Below are 24,417 nucleotides of genomic sequence, written 5' to 3' on the forward strand. Positions count from 1 at the left end.
AACTAGTATCTGTGCTGACAGATGCCTCGCTTCACCCCAGGTACCCATGGGGGTGGAACATTGGAATTCAAGGCCATGCTTTGGGCTGTTGCTACAAATTTGCCACCAAGAAAAAGAAAGTCCCAGAAGGGGCAGAATAGGCAGTAAGGAAAGGAAATACTGTGATTGTTGATCACTGCCTAATTGAGGCTAGCTGAAATTTTATTTTATTTTTTTAAGATTGAGCCTTGCTTTGTCACAGGCTAGAGTGTGGTGGCGCGATCTTGGCTCACTGCAGCCTCCACCTCCTAGGTTCAAGCAATTCTTCTGCCTTAACCTCCCTAGCAGCTGGGACTACAGGTGCGTGCCACCATGCCCAGCTAATTTTGTGTATTTTTAGTAGAGTTGGGGTTTCACCATGTTGGCCAGGATAGTCGATCCTGTGATCCACCTGCCTCAGCCTCCCAAAGGACTGGGATCACAGGCATGAGCCACCACACCTGGCCTAGGTGGAATCCTTTTTAAGTGGTTTCTTTTAGCCCTGACTGGGGTATAGATACCACGGAAGATGCAAACATGAGTATTATTTGCCTTGAGGCTGAAAGAAAAAGAGTTGTAATCGGGCTTTTTTTGTTATTATTTTTAAAAATCTTTGCCCTTGAAATAATGGGATTCCCCCCAGAAAATATCCATCCAAACCTTCTGAACAAATGAACACACCTAAGTGCAACGGGAAGAAAAGAGGTACTAGCCCTATAGGGTGCCTCTCACAAATAAGAACATTCCTTAATGCATTTCTTTTCTTTTTTATCACAGAGACGCTAGATACTGGCTGTTTCTTTTTGTTATATGTAAATTTTCAGTGCTGTAAAAGAAGTAGCACTTGAATATAAATTTCCTCAGCAAGGCAATTGATTTCTACGGAAGGGTGCGGCTCACAGATGGAACAATGGCGAGCACACACCTGGACGAGGGATGGGAAGGACTGTTTTTCTGGTAAAAAACAGTCTTTAATGGGTAAAAAACAGTCTTTAATGCCAGACAAGAACCAATCCTGTAGTGAACACACACCTGACGGAGGTAGCCCCTACTGCTGTGACGTCCCCCTATTGGCTGGGGTTAGACCGCACAGTCTAGGCTAATTCTGATTGGCTATTTTGAAGGCAGCAGGGGTAAGAGCCAGAGTGGCAAGGTGGGTAGTCTGGAGGGAAGGATAGTTACAGGACAGGTCAGAGCAGGTGACTGGAGCAGGGGACCGGGGGAACAGATGTGAACTACTGATTGGAACTGGAGGAAAAGGTTGTTTACTGAAACTACAAGGAAGTTAAAATGGAGGACAAAGAACTGAACATACTGACCTACTGATTCTTTGACGAGAAACTTGGAGTTCACTATGCCTAACATTTTCTAAGTTCTGCAGAGTGAGAATGTAATCTCTAATGAATTTTTCAGTGTATGAAAATACTATTAGAGAATACAAATTAGGGTGTTCCTGTGAGGTCTGTCTGTAATAGTTGTTACTAGTTACTATTATTACTAGTTTAGTCCTTTCTGCTCCGGGATTATCCCTTTTCTCTCTCAATTGGTATTTCTTACCACTCTCATTTATCATTTTCTTTTTTCCCCCCCAAATTTGTTTATTTATAGCTACCTCCAAAAGATAGTTTTATCTGATCTTAAAATGCTAAATGTATTCATTTGTATTTGTCTGTTTACATAGTGGATATTTGGGTCTCTAAAGCTTGTGATGTTTCTCTACCCTCACCACTGGGAGAATTAGAATAAGAGAATTGAAATAAATTCTTACCGATTGTATTAAGATCTCCATTGGGCATATCGGGTGTTTGATCTGTAGGAGCTTGGGTATTCTGCGTATTCATCTATTCATTTACTGAACAAATGTTTATTGAGTGTCTACTATGTGCCAGACACTTCTGTGTAGGTATCAAGGTTATGGTAGTGAAGAAAACAAAATGCCTGCCTTCATTGGACTTTACCCTCTAGAGTGGGAGACAGATGATGGACAAGTAAACATGTAGCATGTTGTATGTGATAAAGTCTGAGAAGAAAATTAAGCTGGGAAGTGAGGGAGGCTGCACTGAAATTTAAGGTTGGATGGATGGAGAAATCCTTGGTGCAGATCTAAGCGGGAAGTGCTCTGGTCAGAAGGATTCTGTCTCAAGTGCAAAGGCCTTGAGGTGAGAACGTGCCTGGGATGTCTGAGGAACTGCAAGGAGACCAGGATAGCAGGAGCCGAGTGGAGGAAGGGCGGCTTGCCCTTTACCTCTCACTGTCTGCCAGCCACATCACCCTGTCTCTTACACTTAGTAACAGCCACATATTCATAGAATGAATTAGTGAAATTGGATTCCAGAACTTTCAGAGAGAAAAATCAATAGCAACTAGAAAGGCATGTGACAAAACAGGAGAGGTCAGATGATATCATAACTAAGGGTATGGTGACGGAGAGAGAGAGTGGTTTAGGTGGGGAGGGGTAGAAGGAGGGGGATTTGAAATGGAGGTGTCACATAGTTGGAGACACAAGTTGGCTCTTGAGAGAGCTCAGGCAAGAGAGATTTGGTGGGGACAACTGAAGGCGAAGGATTTAGGATTTCCTCCAGGGAGATGACGTTGGGCAGGAATTCACAGGGAGGGAGGAATTCGTTCCATAGGCAGGACCTTGAGGATGGAGGAGAAGCGGGCAGCAAAGAAAAGCAGGAGTTGAGCATAAAGCCAGGGCTCTGTGGCCCATGGTGGTGCGTTGATAAGATTGGGAGGGCCCAGATGAGGACCAGACATGTCTGTGGTAAAAGTGAACATCAGAATAGAAAATGTGTAGTTTTATGCTGAACTGAAATGGGGGTCTGTGTTGGAGGCTCTCAAAGTCACTTGAGCTGTAAGGAGGCAAGATGGCCTCGTTTGTGACGTAGCCTTCAGTGTAGCGCCGATGTGCCCATGTTACCAGTAGATGGCACGCTCCGGGGTGTGAGCTGAAGCTCTTCCAAAGGCCCCCTCTGCCTGGAAACCTTGATGTCTTGCTGTTTAGCTCAGAGCCCTGCGATCGTTGTTTTCATGTCTACCATTACGCTTCACTTAGGACCGCTTTGCTTAGTGAGCGGTCTCTGCTAAGCAGAGTGTTGCTAAATGTAACTGAGCTCATCAAAGGGATGCCCATTCCCATGTTCAGTATCAGTAGACATTGTGGTTTGATAACTTGCGCTGTGCCTAGTCAGTGCACCAAATGATAACTCATTAGCCACGGGCAGGGGACAAGCTTCAGTTGCTACTCGTCAAGGGTAGATATTAACTGCCAAAAAATGAACAAGATAATTTTGGGTCAAAAGGAAATGTGCTCTGCTTGCCTTTAGACATACTAGAAGGTACTTTTGCCAAGTCAAAACAATCAAGATTGGAAGAAGCCGGATCTTTCTTAGTAACAGAAAGAAGAATGTTGGCAGGTAATGTCATGCACCCAGCCTATGGTTCAAGTAGGAGTGGGAGGAAATGGTTCAGCACAGGATGTACCAACATGAATTACATGTTGGGAGGTACAGTTTTAAGATCCGAGTAGCTGCAAAATCCTACAACGAAGCTTTTTGTACTTTCAGAGACAAGTAAATTGTTGCAGAAATTATAGATTAAAAAAAGCAAGTGCCATTATCCCCTAGCATTTTTATTTCTTCCTCTTAACTCTTCCTTCTGGCAATTTCAGGGCCCAAGGGAAGTGAGGGAGGCTGCACTGAAATTTAAGGTTAGATGGATGGAGAAATCCTTGGTGCAGATCTAAAGGTGTAGATCTCTGATACAGTTGATGGTTATTAACCAAATTTTTGTGTTAGAAATACATAATCTATGCTGATTAAGAAGAATGATCAGGAATGTCTGCGTGTTTGAGACTGGCCTTCTGGACAAATGGTACCATGCATTTTGAAACAGAGGGCTCCAACACAACAGATTAGAAAGCATTGATTCCAGGGCCGGGCACGGTGGCTCATGCTTGTAATCCCAGCACTTTGGGAGGCTGAAGTGGGCGGATCACCTGAGGTCAGGAGTTCGAAGCCAGCCTGACCAACATGGAGAAACCCCATCTCTACTAAAAGTACAAAATCGGCTAAGCGTGTGGTGGCGCATGCCTGTAATTCCAGCTACTCAGGAGGCTGAGGCAGGAGAATCGCTTGAACCTGGGAGGAGAGGTTGCAGTGAGCCAAGATCACACCACTGCACTCCAGCCTGGGCAACAAGAGCAAAACTCTGTCTCAAAACAAAACAAAACAAAAAAGCATTGATTCCAGACAGCCTGGGTTTGAATCCTGGAGCTGCTGGTGTGAACTCGCATGACTTAAGCATGCTCTGTTAAATGGGAATCCTGACGGTACCTACTTCACACAATTTTTGTGAGAATTAAAAGAATTGATGCATGCAAATCCCTCAGGACAGCACCAGACCCCTTACAAGCCCTCTGAAGACTGGAACCCAGAAGCGATTACACCAGGGTTCCCCAGAGAAATACCCTAGCCATATGTCCTCCTTAGAGCCTCTTACTAACACCTTGGCCTGCTTCTTAGACATAATGTCAATTACCCTGATTTAAAGTGCAGGGAAGGTTTTGATGAAATGAGCACTTGCCAGAGAGTCAGATCGTGGCCAGGCAGTCAGCGGGGCTTCCATGGTTCACGTTTGTGCTTCCAACTAACTCATCCTCTGGGCAACTGATGAATTGAGCACTTTGTTAGTTTTATTCAGTGTTTTATTTTTGTTTTCCAGAAGGCATTTCTACTTCATCCCTAGAAGTTGTGCCAGAGAATTTGAATGGTTCTGCCATTCTGTCAACCTTGGAAGACTTCACTAGAGAACTGAAAAGAAAATCCGAGGTAATTGTCCACGAAACTTAAAACACGAAGTTGTTATAAGTCTGGAGGACTTTATATATATATATATATATATATTAGTTCAAAGTTTCCTTTAATAGAATACCAAGAATACACAGGAAATCAACATGTGCCAGACATAGAATTAATATGTTCACCAAAGCATGGCAAGGTCAAATAAATGTATATAGCTAGGGTCCCAGGCAGGGATGCATTGCTATTAGATTTTTTAAAGTATGATTTTAGTTAGCAGAGGAATATACTCTTAAGAGCATTTACAATTCATTTTCCAGCATCAAGTAATACCACATGGTCTCACGTATATGTGAAATCTAAAAAAAGGTGAACTCAGAAATGGAGTAGAAGGATGATTACCAGGGGTCAGGAGTAGGGGAAAGGGGAGATGATGAACAGAGCATACGGACTTTCAGTTACAAGTTAGTAAGTTCTGGAGGCCTAACACACAGCATGGTGACTACAGTTAGTAATAATGTACTGTATACTTGATATTTGCTAAGAGAGTGTATCTTCAGTCCTACCACCCCACTAAGAAGGTAATTATGTGAGATAAATGAATATGTTAATTTGCTTGATTGTGGTAATAATTTTAAAAAAAGTTTTTGGGCACAGTGGCTCACACCTGTAATCCCAACACTTTGGGAGGCCAAGGTGGGTGGATCAAAAGGTTGCCAGTTCGAGACCAGCCTGGCCAATATGATGAAACCCCATCTCTATTAATAATACAAAAATTAGCCAGGCATGATGGCATGTGCCTGTAGTCCCAGCTACTCGGGAGGCTGAGGCAGAAGAATTGTTTGAACCCAGGAGGCGGCGGAGGTTATAGTGAGCTGAGGTCATGCCGCTGCACTCCAGCCTGGTGACAGAGCAAGACTCGGTCTCAAAAAAAAAAAAAAAATTTTTTTTTAAAGTAGAGACAAGATCTCACTATGTTACGTAGGCTGGTCTTAAATACCTGGGCTCAAGTGATCCACCTGCCTTGGCCTCCCTAAGTGCTGAGATTACAGGTGTGAGCCACCAAGCTTGGCCTGTGGTAATCATTTGACAATGTATCTGTATATTGATCATATGTATACCTTAAATACATAACACATTTGTTTTTAGTTTTTTAGAAACAGAATCTTGTTCTGTTGCCAAAGCTGGAGTGCAGCAGTGCAATCATAGTTCACTGTAACCTTGAACTCCTGGGCTCAAGTGATCCTCCCACCTAAGCCTTCCGAGTAGCTGGGACTATGGATGCATGCCACCACACCTGGCTAATTTTTAAATTTTTTTAAAGAGATGAGGTCTTGCTATGTTGCCCAGGATAGTCCTTACACTTCTGGTCTAAGGTGATCCTCCTGCTTCAGCCTCCCAAATAGCTGAGATTGCAGGTGTGAGCCACTGACCTGGCCTGATTTTTATTTGTCAATTGTACATTAACAAAGCTGAAAAAGAAGAAAGAAAAGCTAGCTCATTATGAATTGAAAGTAACAAGTTTGTATTATTTATCAATGCTGTTTTTAGCCTTCATAAGTGAAGATGCTCCTGAGTGTTTGGGGATGGGGGGATTTGTCTTAGCTGTGGTCACTGATTTCAGTGTCTTTGTGAGTTGTGGTTTGTATTTATAAGACAGCTATTCCATGTCCATCTGCCCCACTGGGGCCAAGTGGACCTATGTGTACATCGTTCTGATGGTTTGGTTTCACTGGCGTTTTCAGATAACTGAAGTACCAGAACGCAATGATTTGATCACAGTAATAGACAAGGAGAAGGGGAAGGAGGGAACCGAGTGGACTAGAGAGGAGTCTGGGGCCGGGCACGGTGACTCATGCCTGCAGATCTCAGCACTTTGGGAGGTTAAGGCAGGAGAATCACTTGAGGCCAGGAGTTCAAGATCAGCCCGTGCAACATAGCCAGACCTTGTCTCTACATAAAATGTCTTTAAAAATCAGCCAGGCATGGTGACATACACCTGTAGTCCTAGCTGCTCAGGAGGCTGAGGTAAGAGAATCCCTTGAGTCCAGCAGTTCAAGGTTACAGTGAGCTATGATCATGCCACTGTGCTCCAGCCTGGGCAATAGAGAAAGAACCTGTCTCTGTATTTTTTTTTAAAGGAGAGGAATCTGAGACAAATATGGAGGTAGACTGTGGGTTGGTGGTCAGCTGAATGGTGGCAGAACTTTGAGACACTTTACATACAGCCCATCTCAAAATCTCGTCTACAGGATAAATATTGGAACCATTTCAGCCTTCTCCTTTTTTGTCCCATTATTTATAAATCCCAAATGACTTATTTGAGAAAAGCATGTTACTCTAAACAACCTTTATTTAACTAACTTAGATCTCCAGAGTCTTATTTTCTGTGATACCAGTGTAAGCCAATTTGTGGTATAAATTTATTCATAGTATTTATTATATGAATTTGTAATATAAATTTATTCATAGTATTGTATGTACTGGTAATATATTAGGCCATTTTTGAATTTCTATAAAGAAGTCCCTGAGACTGGATAATTTATTAAAAAAAAAAAAAATGTTTGGCTGGGCCAGGTGGTGGTTCACGCCTGTAATCCCAGCACTTTGGGAGGCTGAGGCAGGTGGATCACAAGGTCAGGAGTTCAAAACCAACCTGGCCAATATGGTGAAACCCTGTCTCTACTAAAAATACAAAAATGAGCTGGGTCTGGTGGCATGTGCCTGTAGTCCCAGCTACTCAGGAGGCTGAGGCCATCGCTTGAACCCCAGAGGCAGAGGTTGCAGTGAGCCGAGATTGCACCACTGTACTCCAGCCTGGGTGACAGAGAAAGACTCTCAAAAAAAAAAAAAAAAAATACTGGTTTAATTAGGTCAAGGTTCTGCAGGCTGTACAGGAAGCATGGTACTGACATCTGCTTGGTTTCCAAGGAGGCCTCAGGGAGCTTTTACTCATGGTTGAAAGCCAAGAGGGAGCAGGAGTATCACATAGAGAGAGGAGGAGCGAGGGGCGGGAGGTGCGACACACTTTCAAACAACCCAGGTGTCATGACTCGCTATTGTGAGGACGACATCAAGCTGTGAGGAATCCGCCTGCATGACCCAGACTCCTCCCACCAGGCCTCACTCCCAACATCAGGGATTACGTTTCAACATGAGATTTGGGTAGGGACAAATAGGCAAACTGTATCAGGTAGCATGAGTGTAAACTTTTCTATTTTAGCTTGTTTTGTATTGGTACTGAACCTGGTGTAATACCTGAAAGGTGTGGAGGATGATGCCTGATCACACTTGTTTAGCACTCATGTTTGCTATGAATATTATTACGTACCAGCAGCATCTTTTTAATGCAAAGAATACCCTTGACTTATGTAATTGTATTTAACCCAAATGTGATCATTTTGTTATTGTTGTTATGGTCTAGCTTAGGTGCAGAAAGAGTCCACTTAATTCAGAAAATGCAAAGAAAGCACTGGATTGCCTAATAAAACTTTTAAACCAGATACAACTGTACAGGTAAGTCTTAGATTTCAAAACAAGGCCATGGAATTACGATGACTCACCAGCAATGTTTATCTCATGATCACTGTGCTCAGGCCCTGAGGAGTTGGGGCCTGAGCAGCTGTGAGGATTGATGCATCATTTAATCCTTCTGCGTTTCTGGTTCTTCATTCATATAATAAGGGTTTGAACTAGATGGTCCTTCTTAAGCCTCCTCATGGTCTGCTGTGATACTAAAATACTGTTAAAAAATTTATTATCCAATTATGAAGACAAGGCAAGCATGGACATATATGTTTAAAATGCTGGATAAGCCGGGCGCAGTGGCTCATGCCCATAATCCCAGCACTTTGGGAGGCCAAGGCGGGTGGATCACGAGGTCAAGAGATCGAGATCATCCTGGTCAACATGGTGAAACCCCGTCTCTACTAAAAATACAAAACATTAGCTGGGCATGGTGGCACGTGCCTGTAATCCCAGCTACTCAGGAGGCTGAGGCAGGAGAATTGCCTGAACCCAGGAGGCGGAGGTTGTGGTGAGCTGAGGTCATGCCATTGCACTCCAGCCTGAGTAACAAGAGCGAAACTCTGTCTCAAAAAATAAATAAATAAATAAATAAATAAAAATAAAAATAAAATAAAATGCTGGATAAATGAAATATGCTATATCCATGCAATGGTCTGTTGTTCAGCCATAAAATATAGTTAAATTCTGACACATGCTATACCATGGATGAACCTTGAAATCATTATGCAAAAGGAAAGAAGCCAGATAACAAGGGACAAATATGTGACTCCAGTTATGTGAGGGGTACCTAGAATAGTCAAATGCATAGAAGCAGAGAGTGCAACAGAAATTGCCAAAGACTGGGGAAAGGTGGAGCTTTTGGTGTTTTTTTGTTTTGTTTTTTGAGATGAAGTTTCCCTCTTGTTGCCCAGGCTGGAGTGCAATGGCATGATTTCGCCTCACCACAACCTCCGCCTCCAAGGTTTAAGCAATTCTTCTGCCTCAGCCTCCCTAGTAGCTGGGATTACAGGCATGCACCACCATGCCCAGCTAATTTTGTATTTTTAGTAGAGACAGGGTTTCTCCATGTTGGTCAGGCTGGCCTCAAACTCCCGATCTCAGGTGATCCGCCCACCTTGGCCTCCCAAAGTGCTGGGATTACAGGCGTGAACCACGCTCCCGGTCGGAGTTGTTTAATGGGTACAGAGTTTCTGTTTGGGATGATGGAAGAGTTCTGGAAATGGATAGTGATGATGGTTGCAAAACATTGTGGATGTACTTAATGCCGTTGAATTTTATACTTAAAAATGGTTAAAAGGGTAAATTCTATGTAATGTGTATTTTACCACAGTAAAAAACCATACACACATTTGCATGTGTACACACACACACCCTTATGACCATGTAACAAGAAATACAAAGGTACCAGGATTTCAGAGGGTTGAGGAAGGGCAGTGGAGGGATGGGTTTCTGTAGTGATTCAAATTAATTCAGAGTGATTACCATGGAAGTGCTTCCTGAGTGAGGTTTTAGAAACGAAGATTTGAATGGCATAGGGAAGGGAAGAGTAGACGTTGTTCCTTGGGGAGAGAATGGCTTGCAAATGAAGGAAGGGAAGAAAAGAATGGTGAGTTGATTTGCTTAACTGAGACAGAAAGTTTCTGAGGATGGAATACATTATTTGAATAGAAATGGTTACCATTTTTCAAAGTCTGGTATGCATATGATGTCCGTTGAATGTCCAGGCAAGCCCATGAAGGACTTCGGATTTGTGAAATTCCATGATCTCTCAGGGGCGCACACTTATCTGTGTATTCATTCAGCAAATGCACACTGAGTAACATCGGATACCAGGCCCTGTGCTTGGTTTGAGAGTGAGGTGAGCACGAGTTTTAGGTGCTCTTCATGAAACTTTTGACCTAATAGAGAGGTCAAATGACACATGCTGTATCATGGATGAAGTAGGATGAATAAATAGCATTTGACCTAACTCGAATCATTACGGAAACCCATCCCTACACTCCTCTTCCTCATCCTTCTGAGATCCTGGCACCGTTGTATTTCTTGTTACGTGGTCATAAGGGTGTGCATGTGTGTGTGCACATGCAAATGTGTGTATGGTGTTTTCTTATTGTGGTAAAATACACATAACATCAAAGTTACCCTTTTAACTGTTTTTAAGTATGAAATTCAATGGCATTTTAGTAGCAACAATAGAGAAGACAAACTATAAGCAAGCAAATAAGAAAATTAATAAGCAAATATGACCAGTAGACAAAGAATAGCGAGTCTCAGAAATTTTAAAGCTAAAATGTAGATGTGGGAGAAGAGTGTATTAGCCCATACCTGACCACAAGCTTTCAGGGTCAGCTTAATGCAAGAGAAAGGGGAGCAAGTGGATGGTAGGAAGGGATGGGGAGCCTCAGCCTCATCTTCCCTGAAGTCATCTGTCCTATTGTTCTCTACCAAAAAAAAAAAAACCAAAAAACCCCAGCTTCCTCCATGCTGCTGTTGCAAGATGATCTGAGGCCGGTCGAGGTGGCTGACTCCTCTAATCCCAGCACTTTGGGAGACCTAGGAGGCAGGCGGGATCACCTGAGGTCAAGAGTTAGAGACCAGTCTGGCCAACATGGTGAAACTCTGTCTCTACTAAAAATACAAAAAAATTAGCTGGATGTGGTGGCATGCACCTGCGGTCCCAGCTACTCTGGAGGCTGAGGCAGGAGAATCACTTGAACCTAGGAGGTGAAGGTTGCAATGAGCTGAGATAGCACCATTGTACTGAAGCCTGGGCAACAAGAATGAAACTCCATCTCAGAATTAAAAAAAAAAAAAAAAAAAAAAAAGAAGAAGAAGAAAGACACCTGAGAATTGTTTGTATAGTGAGGTTTCCAGGTTGAGGATGAGCAGCCAGGGTCAGTGGAGGGAAGAGAATGGAGACACCACATGTTCTCATGACAAGAAATGTCTGGAGAAGAATCTGAAGTATCCTTGTAATCAGATGACTTATTAAGAATGTCTGCTGTCACATCCAAGCCGTCCCAATAATGTTTACTGCTTTTATGTTTATTAGACTCAATAAACTAGAACGCTTTCAAAATTTGGTTCTTCAAGAGTTGAGCAGTCTTAAGAAAGATATTCAGGCCTTGGAACACCTTGAGGAGGAGGTTCTGGTAAGTTCTTTTTGTTCAGAACGTGTTCTGACTTTGGATCTTTCCAGAGAAAAATAACGCTAACTTAAACAAAACTTTTGTTCAATCTTAGGAATTCTGGGAGAAACAGTCTGCTGATCTGAAGGCTTTCTGTGATCTGCAAATGCAGAGGTACTTTAAAAGGTGTTCTTTCTAGAAAAATCTTGGTTGAAGTATAAGGTAGTGTTTTAGCTAGAGAACAGGCAGTTGGTGATGGTAGAACACACGTAACTAGTGGAATAGCTGCATCGTTTGAACCAGCCGCTTGTGTAGCACCCCCCTGAGGATAGAGTGCAGCTAACGATATCAGACAAGAAGCATAAATCTTGAAAAGCCTAATAGGGCCATCCGAATTTCTATTTTTTAAAAATCCTGATTGTTTTATTTTCTACTTTTTGAGTCTTGTTCTATTGCCCAGGCTGGAGTGCATTGGCGCGATCTTAGCTCACTGCAAACTCTGCCTCCCGGGTTCAAGGGATTCTCCTGCCTCAGCCTTCTGAATAGCTGGGATTACAGGCACACACCACCACACCTGGCTAATTTTTGTATTTTTAGTAGGGACGGGGCTTCACCAAGTTGGCCAGGCTGGTCATGAACTCTTACCTTGTGATCTGCCAACCTTGGCCTCACAAAGTGCTGGGATTACAGGCATGAGCCACTGTGCCCTGCCAATTGTTTTATTTTTAAGCAGTATTTTTAAAACTTAAAGTGATTAGATTTTGAGAAAAATGTTTAGGTTTCTAAGTAAACAGTTGATTTTCAGTTACATACCAAATCGTGCTTTTGGTAGACTATATTCTATTTACTCAGTATATATCTAATACAAATATGAGTATATGTATATATAATATGTATATATCTAATACATATTTGTATTATATATATGCATATTAGTATATATCTAATACAAATATGAGTAAAATGTATTTTACTCATTTACACATTTTTTAAAACAACAAACGGGTTGATCCTGCTACAGCTCCCTGCACTGTACTTCATCAATGCATCCTCTGGGGCTGCCCTTTCTACCCATTTGGGATATCGTCCAATCTTCTGGACCCCGAGGAAGGGGAAAGTGGAGTGTGGAGACTCTTCTCCTCTGCCCTGCAGGAAAATTCTAGTGTTCTTGTCTCACTCGAATAAACAAAAGAAGTCCCCATATAAATGTATAGTAGTTAAAGCTTTATCTTCCAATTGAGAAGCAGCTGCTTTTACAGAAATTTAAGTCACATGCTTTTGGGAAGGATATTCTTCTGGTCATGAGTATATTTCAAAGCAAAAAAAAAAAAAAAAAAAACTTTTCAAATTGGAGTTAACCATGCCTTTTACTCCAGTTAATACAGTTAATGATGATGACTGTATGGACCATTTCCACAGTCCCTCACACAGCGTCTCCCTCTGCATTGCATTATGTATAGTTAAAGTGATGGCACCTTTTAAACTATCTTCACTTAATACCCATGGTTGGTTGTGAGTAGTTCTCCAAGGTCTTGGAATCAGGACCTCTTTGCATGTTTAACATTTATTGAGTGTTCCCAAAGAGCTTTTGCTTATGTGGGCTCTATCTGTGAATATTTTTCATATTAAAAATTGAGACCGATTTTTAAAAATATATTTTAAAATAACAAACCTTTTCATGTTGATATAAATAACACATTTTTATGAAAAATAACTAGACTTTTCACAGCAAAAAGCATGTGGGGAGAGAATAGCATTACTTCATGTTTTTGCAAATCTCTTTAATGTCTGGCTTAATAGAAGCTGGCTGGATTCTGTTACCTGTTTCTGAGTGGAATCTCTTGTGAGTCATGTAGACTTTGAGATATTCCACTGTACATTTTTGAGAGAATAAGACTTTAAAAAGCAAATAATGTCTTAATGTTTTTATCATTATTACCAAAATAATTTTGACTTCACAGAACCTTTGGTTTCTTAGGGATTCCCCAGACACACTTTGAGAACAGTTGATTAAAAAGCCACACGGTGTGAGGCACTAGAGATGATTATATCCCCTGGTCTTCTGAAACCTGGGGGATTCATTTATTTTGACTGAAACCCCCAATTTTAGGCAGCAGTCTCTTCAAACACTGTAAGATATTAGTTACTATTTGCATTCATCTCCCTTTGATAACAGGCCCCTGTGTGAATTTAGAATCCCTTAAAGAACATCCATCTCCTAAATATACCTGCCTCGGGGTTTTGCATTTGTTCTTTTCTCTTCCAAACACCTACAGAAACTTCCCTCTTGCTTGCCAATGAGGGATGATGGTGATTCTCTTAGCTCACACTGAGTGCTTATGGGTGCCTGGCCCTGGGCTGAGTGCTTGATGTGCAAGGGCTTTGCAAGAGGTTAGTAAGCCTCAATCAAGGTCAAACAGGTATCCCTCATCTGTTCTTATATTTTCATGTCAGTGATGGCCTGTGTGTTTTGCTGCTAATGAAAAGAATATCCCTCAGTCTGGATTATTTCAAGCCCCTAGCTTAGAACTACAAGGAGTTACAGATTCAGTGCTTTGATGGTGTCCATGAAATACCTCTGCATATGTTGTGGGCCAGTGGTACTGACAGAGAGAATGCATAAAATAGAATTAAGTGAACATGTTAATCTCTTATGTTAATATCCTGGGTTGCTGCTGTCTATAATATAATGTAATATACTGTCTGTGAAATAACTCTGCTATGTGAGTTATAATGGTCTGTGATATAATGGTCTGTGAAATAACTCTGATATGTGGATGTATGTATGCTCTTGTTTTTAAATTGTCTAATGTGAGTATAATAAGAGATGGACCAATTTCTTCCAGGCTCAATCCAACTAAGCCTTCATAAGGAAAGTCAAAGCCTGGTTTTATGATTGCATCTCTCAGGTGGGTGCAAAGATTTGCATTGTTCACTGGATGTGAATTCGGGTCAGGGTGGGGGCCAAGCTCTAAAAGATAATGCTTTGTTCACATGACATCTCTGCAGTGGAGCTTCTCCTTCATAGCAATTTCTCCCATCTTAGAAATTATCCTTTTTGGTCTGGGTTATTCCTTCAGTAAGAGTTTATGGCTGAATGCTTACCCTGCATCAATCACTATGATGCACATAGAGATACAGGGTGAGTATCCCTCATCCAAAATGCATTAGACCAGAAGTGTTTCAGATTTCAGATGTTTTGGATTTTGGAATCTTTGGATATTTGGAATATGCACTGTTTGAGCATCCCTAGTCCAAAAATCTGAAATTCACAATGCTCCAGTGAACATTTCTTTTGAGTGTCCCATTGATATTTAAACATTTTCAGATTTTGGAGCATTTTGGATATCAGATTTTTAGATTAGGTTTGTTCAACCTGTCCAATGGTTAACACACAAACTTGTTTAATGGAGGCAACCCCATTAAAAGATATATTTTTGAAGGGAAATAGAAAAATGGCAATTAAATAATGACAAGTAAATAAGTGCTTTGAGGAATATTAACAAGGTGAGAGCTGTGATATGAAGTGTCAACTTAAGATAGGTTGCTCATCAAAGGTCTCTCAGAGGAAATGACATTTAACATGAGGTTTCAGAATAAGAAGAAACTAGACTTGTGGTTTAAAGCAACAGGGTCAGGCGGGGTCATCTTTGAGAAACAATAAGAGTGGCAGTTATTTGAAGTAACGCTGGGAACGTGGTAAACCCTCAATGAGGTCAGGCTTCATTGGCCATGTTGAGGAGTTTGAATTTTATACTAAGAGTTAGAGTAAATATATAGGGCTTTTTGTGAAGGCATTGATTACCCTAATCTGGCAATAGTATACAAGTATACAAAATAATGGGTGTACAAGGACACAAAATAATCCAGGAATAGATTAGGGTAATCTAACCTGATTTATATTTAAGAAAATTACTCTAGCTGTTATGTTAAGAACTGATGGAAGGAATGAAGACTGGGAGAGGAGAGTTCAACCAGAAAGCTTTTTGGGTCCAAGATGGTGGTTTTAAGCAGGAGGATAGCAGTGGAGGTGGTGAGAAATAGAGAGATTTCAGATTTATTTTGGAGCTACAGTTAATAAATTGCTGGTAGCTGGAAGCAATAGGTAAAGGAAGAAGAATGATGTCAGTCTCCTAGGTTTCTGTCTTCTGCAATGAGATGGATGGTGTTTGTTGCCCATTAGAGAGAGAAGGAAGCCTCAAAGTGGGAGGAATATGTCAAGCAGGAACTACGGTTTACTTAACATTTTAACTTTCAGATGTCTGCACATCCAAGTTTTGATGAAAACCTGGAGTAACTGGGCAATTTTCCAGGAAAATACAGCTTAATAAAATGGACTTCTAAATAGATGGGAAACCTTAGCAGAAAAATCTTCATAGAAGAGAGACAAAGTTGTCAAAGTACCCTACAAACATGCATATGATCCAGATTACATCACAGAGGAATTCTACTAGCTTTTTAAAAGAAGGATAGTGTTAGCACTGCTCAAACATTCTAGCTCATAGAAGAATAAAAATTTCCTAATTTTTAAATCAATCTTGTGTTACAATATCAAAGTGCAACAAAAATTGCAAAGAGAGGTGCAGAACAATCTCACTTAAAATAATCACTCTAGGCCAGGCATAGTGCCTCATGCCTGTAACCCTAGCTCTTTGGGAGGCTGATGCAGGTGGATCACCTAAGGTCAAGAGTTCGAGACCAGCCTGGCCAACATGGTGAAACTTCATCTCTACTAAAAATACAAAAATTAGCCAGGCATGGTGGTGGGCAGGCACCTGTTATCCAAACTACTCAGGAGGCTGAGGCAGGAGAATTGTTTGAACCCAGAAGGCAGAGGTTGCAGTGAGCTGAGATCATGCCACTGCACTCCAGCCTGGGCAACAGAGCAGGACTCCATCTCAAAAATAATAATAACAACCATGCCAAAATTCTAAATAAAATGTTGGCAAACAGAATTTAGCAGGATATTAAAGGAATAATATGTTATGACCAAGTGAGATTTAGTCCAGGAATGCAAAGATGGTTTGATAATAGGGAATCTGGTAATATATTTATTACTAATAGATCTAGAGAGAAAAATCATTATGATTGTCTTTATTTCCAAAAGCATTTGAAAATTCTACATCTGTTTTTGAATTTGCATAAAATCTAACAAAATAGTAGTAACTAGTTACTCTATAGTATGATAAATCTCAGTCCAGAAGTCAGTATTCTGCTTAATCAGGCGTCCCCAAACTTTTTACACAGGGGGCCAGTTCACTGTCCCTCAGACCGTTGGAGGGCCGCCACATACTGTGCTCCTCTCACTGACCACCAATGAAAGAGGTGCCCCTTCCTGAAGTGCGGCAGGGGGCCGGATAAATGGCCTCAGGGGGCCGCATGCGGCCCGCGGGCCGTAGTTTGGGGACGCCTGTGCTTAATCATGAAATTCTAAATGTATTATCATAAAATCAGGACCAACGGATGGAAGACAGAATAACATAAAGATGTCAGTTTTCCCTAAATTAGTAAAGGAATTAAATTTACCACTTTCAAAGCCCCAGCAGGGCTATTTTTTGAAACCGGACCAACTGAGTCTAATGTGTAAGGACAAGAAGAGGGCACAAAGGAGATAGAACATGATTGAAAAACAAATCAGAAAAAAGGTACTGGCACAAGTCCAAAGCAATTAGAAGCGTGTTGATAATGAGTTTTCAAATCTGAAATAAAATGGAAAGCATGGAAATCATAGGAGGAGAAGTAAAACCAAACTTGGTTCTTTAGAAAGACTAGATGCAATATACAAACTTCCACTTCAGACTGATCAAGAAAATAAAATGATAGAGAAGGCACAATTGAAAGTTGGAATGAGATGTAGAAATAGAGTCAATTCATAGAGTCCTTAAAAGGCATAAGAATATATTAGGAACAGCAATATGTCAATAAATTTGAAAACTTAGATGAAATGAACAATTTCCTAGATGAATATGCATTACCGAAAGTTACTTAAGAATCATAATTAAATTAAATTGGTAGTATAAAAAGCCCATCCTTTGTTTATAAAAATACATCAGATCCTGACATTTTAATATAAGTTTTATCAAATTCATAAGGAATAAGTAGTCCATATACAAATGATTCCAAGAAAGAGGGGAAAAAGGAAAGCTCCCCTGTTTATTTTAGGAAGCTTCTATTACCTTGATACCAAAACAGAACAAGGACAATCATAAGAAAATCATAGATCAGTCTCAAATGAACATAAATACAAAAATGCTAAAAAATTTAGCAAACATACTCCACCAGTGTTAGTTGTGTGTGTGTGGTTGTGTGTGTGTGTGTGTGTGTGTGTGTGTGTGTTGAAAGGAGAAAAGAAAAACCATTAGAAGTAGATGGATACCATAAATGCAAGAACGGTTTAACATTTAAGCATCTATTAATTTATTTTTACTTGATCCATAGAACAACCATATACTTATTCTAGTGAATTCAGAAAACACATTTGATAAAAATTCAGCACCCATTCACAAGTAAAATCCAACCAATCAACAGTAAGACTCTTAGGAAACTAGGGATAGAATGTCTGCAGCAACACTGAACTTAATGGTGAAACATTTAAGATCATTAGCAATAATTTGTGCTCCTCCTATTTAGCATAGTGCTGATTCTAGTAATTTCTGGTTGTCCTTAAGTGCCCTTTTGAGGTTCATAATGTTAAACCTAAGTGAACTCTTATCAACTTTCTTGAATTACTTTTTTCTCCAGCAAAGTTCTTCTCAGATTCAGTTGTAAAGAAAGTAGAGAGTAGGCTTCATGTAGGGGAGCAGTTTTGCCAGACCCAGAGGGAATCTCAGTCCGAGAAATTAAGGGTGTTTGCTCAGGAGTTGTTGGAATGATACCCCCTAAGCCTGATTGGGAAGGAGAAATTGAAGCCAATTTCTTTAATGGGCCAGTTATAAATTGGCTTATAGATAAGCCAATTTCTTTGATGGGCCAGTTCTTAGGGCGGTGGGGGGTGGGGGGGTCAATGGATTGTCAGTTCCAGTGGATAAAATTGTCTAGGTAAGCTAGGAGTGATGGCGAAAGGCCAGGAAGATGTGGTCAGAATGTGGGATGTTGAGAATCAAGATGTCTGTGATGACTATAGGTTGGGTGCACATAGCTGTGGTGGCACTGAAGAAACTACTAGAGGAGGGAAGGAGTTGAAGAACCAAGAAGCCAGAGCTTGAAAGCAGATACTTTGTGACAGTGTTGTAATTACTGCTAACCTGATAGAAACCAGGGCCCAATGGACAAAGGGGCCAGGAGCTTGATAGTAGAATGCAGATGGATGACATAAATAGCAGCAGGGAGGTTTCTATGAGAGTCAGAGTCATGCACGTGTGTGGCAGTGGGGAGCAAGGAGAATGCTACCCCTCTGCCTGGCCAGGAAGTCATGGAGTATCAGAGGAAAAAAAGCTTTTAGTTGAGTCAGGGTGTCAGGGGAGATGGTACCTTCAGGAGCCAGCCATGTTTTAGTTAAAGAGGAGAGGAAATATTTTCTTCTAGAAGACGCTGAGGATATTTTTTTGCTGCTGACAGATCGAATTGTAGGGACAGGAGAGGAAGACCTCAGGGAGTGGGGAAGGCAGGGGAGAGCAGTAGATAGACCGGGTTCAGGAGGACATGTACATGCAGTATCAGGTGAGGGTGTGGGTGATGATGACTGTCTTTCAGCAGCTACTAAAGCAAGGGGATTTGAGACCAATGGAACTGACTCTGAGATTTTCAAAGGAGGGAGTTTATAGTTATCGCTGAGAGCCCTCTGCTTTGCTGATGGTCCATTAGCTCATGGTGCTACCACTTCGTGAGTTTTCTGGCATAGTCATGGAGGCTCACAGAATAAATAAGGAAGGCATGTGTGAGACAACCACCAACTATTCTGTTCTTGGATGCAGTCTATTTAAGGGTAGCAACCCTCTCACCCTGCTGGATTCTTTGAATATTATTTTGTTCATTCCCACAGCATTTAATAACAGGGCTTTTTATACAGATATCCACTTGGGGATTTCCTTCAATTTAGAGGTCTAAAGTAGATTTTGTAAGCAGACTCCATATCCAAGTATATTTTTATAAGGATGTAATTCCATTTACCTTGAAGAGTATAGTACTTATTTTTGCAAAACATGGATTTGGTTTAATTTTAACTTGAGAGTAAATGAAGTAGATGATTTTTTTAAAAAAACTGCTTTCATGTCCAAGACTTTGTTATTTTTGACCTGATAATTCCACTTCTAAGAAATTATCTTAAAGATGAAATTGGACATGCACAAAAATACATGCAATAATATATATTACAAACTTGATTGTAATAGGGAGGTAAAGGAAAGTGCCTAGAGGCTCAGCTAAATATAGTCATATGATATGCCAGGTAGCCACTACAAAGAAAGATTTAGATGATGCTAACTTGAGAAAATGTTTAACAGTAAGTGAAAAATCACAAAGTAGCATATATAACATGGTCCCACTTGTATGAAATGTTATGAGAGTGTGCGTATGCTCATTATTCGATAAACAGCTAAGTCTTTTGGGTGCCAGGGACTGTCTTAGATGCAAGTGTAGAACAATATCCACAAAGTCCCTGACCTCATGGTGTATGTACTATAGGGTTGAGTGGTGGTATTAAACGAAACAGATGAGGATTCATGCCAGTGCTAAGAAGGAAAACACTGTGGATATGAGAAAGACTCACAGCATGGGAGGAGGAAAGGTCAAGTGGAACCTCTCTAAGGAGGTGACATTTGAGGTGAAATCTGAAGGTCGAGCTAGGGCCAGCAGCAAGGAAGGCTGAGGAAGTCCATTTCAGAGGGCATGGCCCAGGTAGATGTTCTGAGGTTAAGTATGTTAATATACTGATATACTTAGTGTAGTCTAAGAATTTAGAGAGAGCCCAGTAGAAGGAGCAAGAGCAGAGTACATAAGATGAAGTTAGGAGGGGTGTGGGTGGGGATGGTGGGGTAACCCAGGACCTTATAGGCCATGGTAAGGAGTTTGGATTTTATTCCAATGGTAATGAATGAGTAATAGTCAAAGGGATATTTTCAAAGGCATTGTGTGTTTTGGGGTGAAAAATTGGATGATGTGGGCAGTAGAGAAGGATCTGGAAGGATTGCTGATGGCTTGGATGTGACAGGTGGGAAAAGGCAGGATCAAGGACAACTTCTAGGTTTGGGGCTTGAGCAACTGGGTGAAAACCGGTGTCACTTAGGGAGGTGGGGGAGATTGGGAAAGGTCCGGTTGATTGACTGGAGGGGGACGAGGACGGATGTGAAAGGAGAGATTCAGGACATACATTCCCTATGTGATTTCAGCGTCTGAATGGCATTGTCACGTGGGTACCTGGATATCTGAGACCGAAGCTCATGGCTGGGGGCTGGACATAGACTGAATGAGTTAACCTAGGGACTCAGTATAGAGAGGACAACATTCTTGGGCCACTCCAGTGTGTTGAAGTCAGGTAGGCGAGATGAAGCCCAGAAAAGAGGATGAGAAGGAATGACTAATGAGGTAACCAGGCTGGGGAGGGCTGTTAGAGCAGACAAGAGTTTGCATGTATTTATGTACTTGCATGTGAAGTAAGAGGTCTAGATTCTAAATGGATGTTCTGGAAATGTCAGCTGGGTTTATTTCTGTGTGGTGATACTTAAATTTAATTTCTGTCTTAGGCTGTTCTGTGTTTTTACAACTTATTGAAAGATAGGAATTACTTTTGTATAATAAACTCAAACAACATAGAAGTTTATAAAGAGCTATTTTTTTTCCCCTCTCTCCAGCCTTTTCTCTTATCCATGATCCAGAGGTAACCACCTCTTGAGAGTTGGGAGTATATTCTTCCAAAGGTTTATTCTGATGCTTACACAAGAATGTATATATGTATTTACACATGTATACGTATACGATGTTGTTTTTGTTTTAAGATTGAGTTTTGCTCTTGTTGCCCAGGCTAGAGTGCAGTTGAACAATCTCAGCTCACTGCAACTTCTTCCTTCCAGGTTCAAGCGATTTTCCTCCCTCAGCCTCCTGAGTATATGGGATTACAGGCGCCTCCTACCACACCTGGTGAAGTTCTTGTATTTTTAGTAGAGACAGGGTTTCGCCATGTTGGCCAGGCTGGTCTCAAACTCCTGACCTCTGGTGATCCACCCACCCCAGCCTCCCAAAGTGCTGGAATTACAGGCATGAGCCACTGCACCAGGCCTATATATATATGTTTTAGGGATGGGCTAAATATATATTATTCTTTGTTCACTCAGCAATAAAAATATGACTTGCCTCTAAGGCAGCAATATAGATCTTATTTTTTTAATAACTGCAAAATAGTTTATAAACATCCTATAACTTATACATTGTTTTCCCTATGATGAACAGCCAGGTTATTTTTAATTATTATTAAAAAACTTGTAGTGAATATATTTGTATATCTATCTTGAATTAATTACATTACAGAGGAAAAAAAACTGTTTTCTTTTGAGGAAACGGCAATAACAACAAATCTTCAAAATAGGACTAAAAGAGAATATTAAAAAAAGACTAATTTGGGCTAAGAATATTGGAATAATTCCCAGCTCCGATAGAGAATTGGATTAAATGTGTAAATGTGCGTCTTACATTTGGTCACGTATAACAGAAATTGGACTCCAGCAGCTAAGACAAATAGGGGTTTTATTTTTTTCCCTGTAAAGAGCAACAAGGTGGTCCAGGGCTGGTGGTATAGCAGCTTTAGTCATTAGATACCTGGGTTCTATTTTTTTTTTTTTGAGACGGAGTTTCGCTCTTGTTACCCAGGCTGGAGTGCAATGGCACGATCTCGGCTCACCGCAACCTCCGCCTCCTGGGTTCAGGTAATTCTCCTGTCTCAGCTTCCTGAGTAGCTGGGATTACAGGCACACACCACCATGCCCAGCTAATTTTATTATTATTATTATTATTATTTTTAGTAGAGACAGGGTTTCACCTTGTTGACCAAGATGGTCTCGATCTCTCGACCTCGTGATCCACCTGCCTCGGCCTCCCAAAGTGCTGGGATTACAGGCTTGAGCCACCGCGCCCGGCCAATACCTGGGTTCTTTAAGCTTTTTGCTTGACCCCTCTTTGTGTGACTTGGGATTTTACAGGATTTTATAATCACAGCATGGCTGTTCTACCTCTAGGTATCTTTTCTATACCCCAGGCAGGAAGAAGGGGTTGAGAAAAGTAAAAGGTAAAAGATGTGTACCAACACCCTCCCTCTTTTCATTTTTTAGTTATTTAGTTTATTTTGAGATGAGGCCTTGCTATGTTGCCCAGGCTGATCTCGAACTCCTGGGCTCAAGTGATCCTCCTGCCTCAGCCTCCCCAAATGCTGGGATTATCGGTGTCTGCCACCATGCCCGGCTCCCTCCCCACTTTTTAAAATCAGGGAAACAGTTTTCCTGGAAGCCCAAGCTGATGCATTTTTTGTCTGCATCTTAGTGCCAGAAACAGATCACATGGCTCACCCTCGTTACCAGGGAATCTGGAGAGGTGAAAATTTGACTAAGTATGTCACAGTACTCCCCAAAAGTGGGGGATTCTGTTAATAAGGAAACAGGGGAGAACAGGTGTTGGATAGGTAACTAGAAATGTCTGTCATGCCTGAATTAAATTACACATGCCACACACAGAAAAAAAATGGAGAAATAACTTACATTGCACAGGTGATTCTGCCATTCTTCTCAATAGGCATGTGCCCTGAAGTTTAGGTGTGATGGAAGAATCTGTTCCTTCAGTTGATATCAGCTCCTGCCAACCTCTTATTTATGGACATCTGATTGGGCTAATAAGAAGGGCATGGTGGCTCATGCCTGTAATCACAGCACTTTGGGAGGCTGAGGTGGGCGGATCACCTGAGGTCAGGAATTTGAGAACAGCCTGGACAATGTGGCGAAACCCCGTCTCTACTAAAAATACAAAAGTTAGCTGGATGTGGTGGTGCACACCTGGAATTCCAGCTGAGCAGGAGAATTGCTTGAACTGGGAGGCAGAGGTTGCAGTAAGCCAAGATCATGCCACTGCACTCCAGCCTTGGCAACAAAGTGAGACTCCATCTCAAAATAATGGTAATAATTGGGCTGATTGCCAATCTGGTTATTAACAACGCTGAGTTTTCCTAGTATGGCCCCTAAAGCCAGGCCACCCACTTTATCTGATGCTATAACAAAGAAAGAGCTGTCTTATCTCCAACATCCAGCAAAATCACCTGCTCTATTACACTATCGAGAGATGGCATGTACATCTTCAGAGTGGCATGTGTTGAAGAGATTTCTGAGGATAACCGGGCAGTTTCCACTGAGGACACTGATATGTAAGATGCTTGACAACCATGTGAGATGCTTCACTGAATACTTGAGTTAGTGACGTGGAGGATAGAAAGGAGTGATGCTCATATTGGCTCACAGGGTTCTTAGGGACCAAGAGGCGGACAGTTCGGCCTTAAATAAGTACTGCTCTCCTTTTCCTTTTCTGCCAGCCTGGGCCGCCTGCAGAGGAAGATAAAGAGCAAGGTTGCTGTTGGGCTCGGGCCACGTTAGCCAGACTTCGGTGCTTGGTATGCATTTGGTGCTCGGTATGCATTCAAACTCCTCCACTCCAAATAGCATCCCTGGGACCTATCGAATTCAGATGGAATATATGTTGGTAGTTTGCAATTGTATTATTATCCATGTGTTCATAAAAGTTAACCTTTTGTGTTAAAATTTGGTCAGATAGTATTAATAGAATGTTCAAGATGTTACATAACTTGGAGCAGTGTTGCTTTTTTAATAATTATAAAAGTAAAATGGACTTGTTGAAGTGTCTTCAAGTTTTTTGTATCTCCAAGAGGTACATTAAACTGTATATACAGGAGAGATTTGAGTTGAAGATGATGAAAATAGCACAGGTGAAAATGGTGGTTTTACTTTTTTATT

General features: G+C 41.3%; 1 protein-coding gene across 1 annotated transcript in view; it reads left to right on the forward strand.

The window, feature by feature from the left end:
• The window catches only part of SYCP2L (synaptonemal complex protein 2 like), a 96,400-nt gene extending 78,052 nt beyond the window's left edge, over positions 1–18,348 (forward strand). The window contains exons 26-32 of the mRNA XM_074397114.1: positions 3,348–3,437; positions 4,744–4,850; positions 8,245–8,336; positions 11,401–11,500; positions 11,592–11,650; positions 14,557–14,618; positions 18,218–18,348. Coding sequence (XP_074253215.1) covers positions 3,348–3,437; positions 4,744–4,850; positions 8,245–8,336; positions 11,401–11,500; positions 11,592–11,650; positions 14,557–14,618; positions 18,218–18,348 — 641 coding nt within the window. The remainder of the gene's footprint in view (positions 1–3,347; positions 3,438–4,743; positions 4,851–8,244; positions 8,337–11,400; positions 11,501–11,591; positions 11,651–14,556; positions 14,619–18,217) is intronic.
• The last annotated feature ends 6,069 nt before the right edge of the window (positions 18,349–24,417 follow it).

Source organism: Saimiri boliviensis, chromosome 4 (assembly GCF_048565385.1).
Source record: "Saimiri boliviensis isolate mSaiBol1 chromosome 4, mSaiBol1.pri, whole genome shotgun sequence".
Lineage (NCBI taxonomy): Eukaryota > Metazoa > Chordata > Mammalia > Primates > Cebidae > Saimiri > Saimiri boliviensis.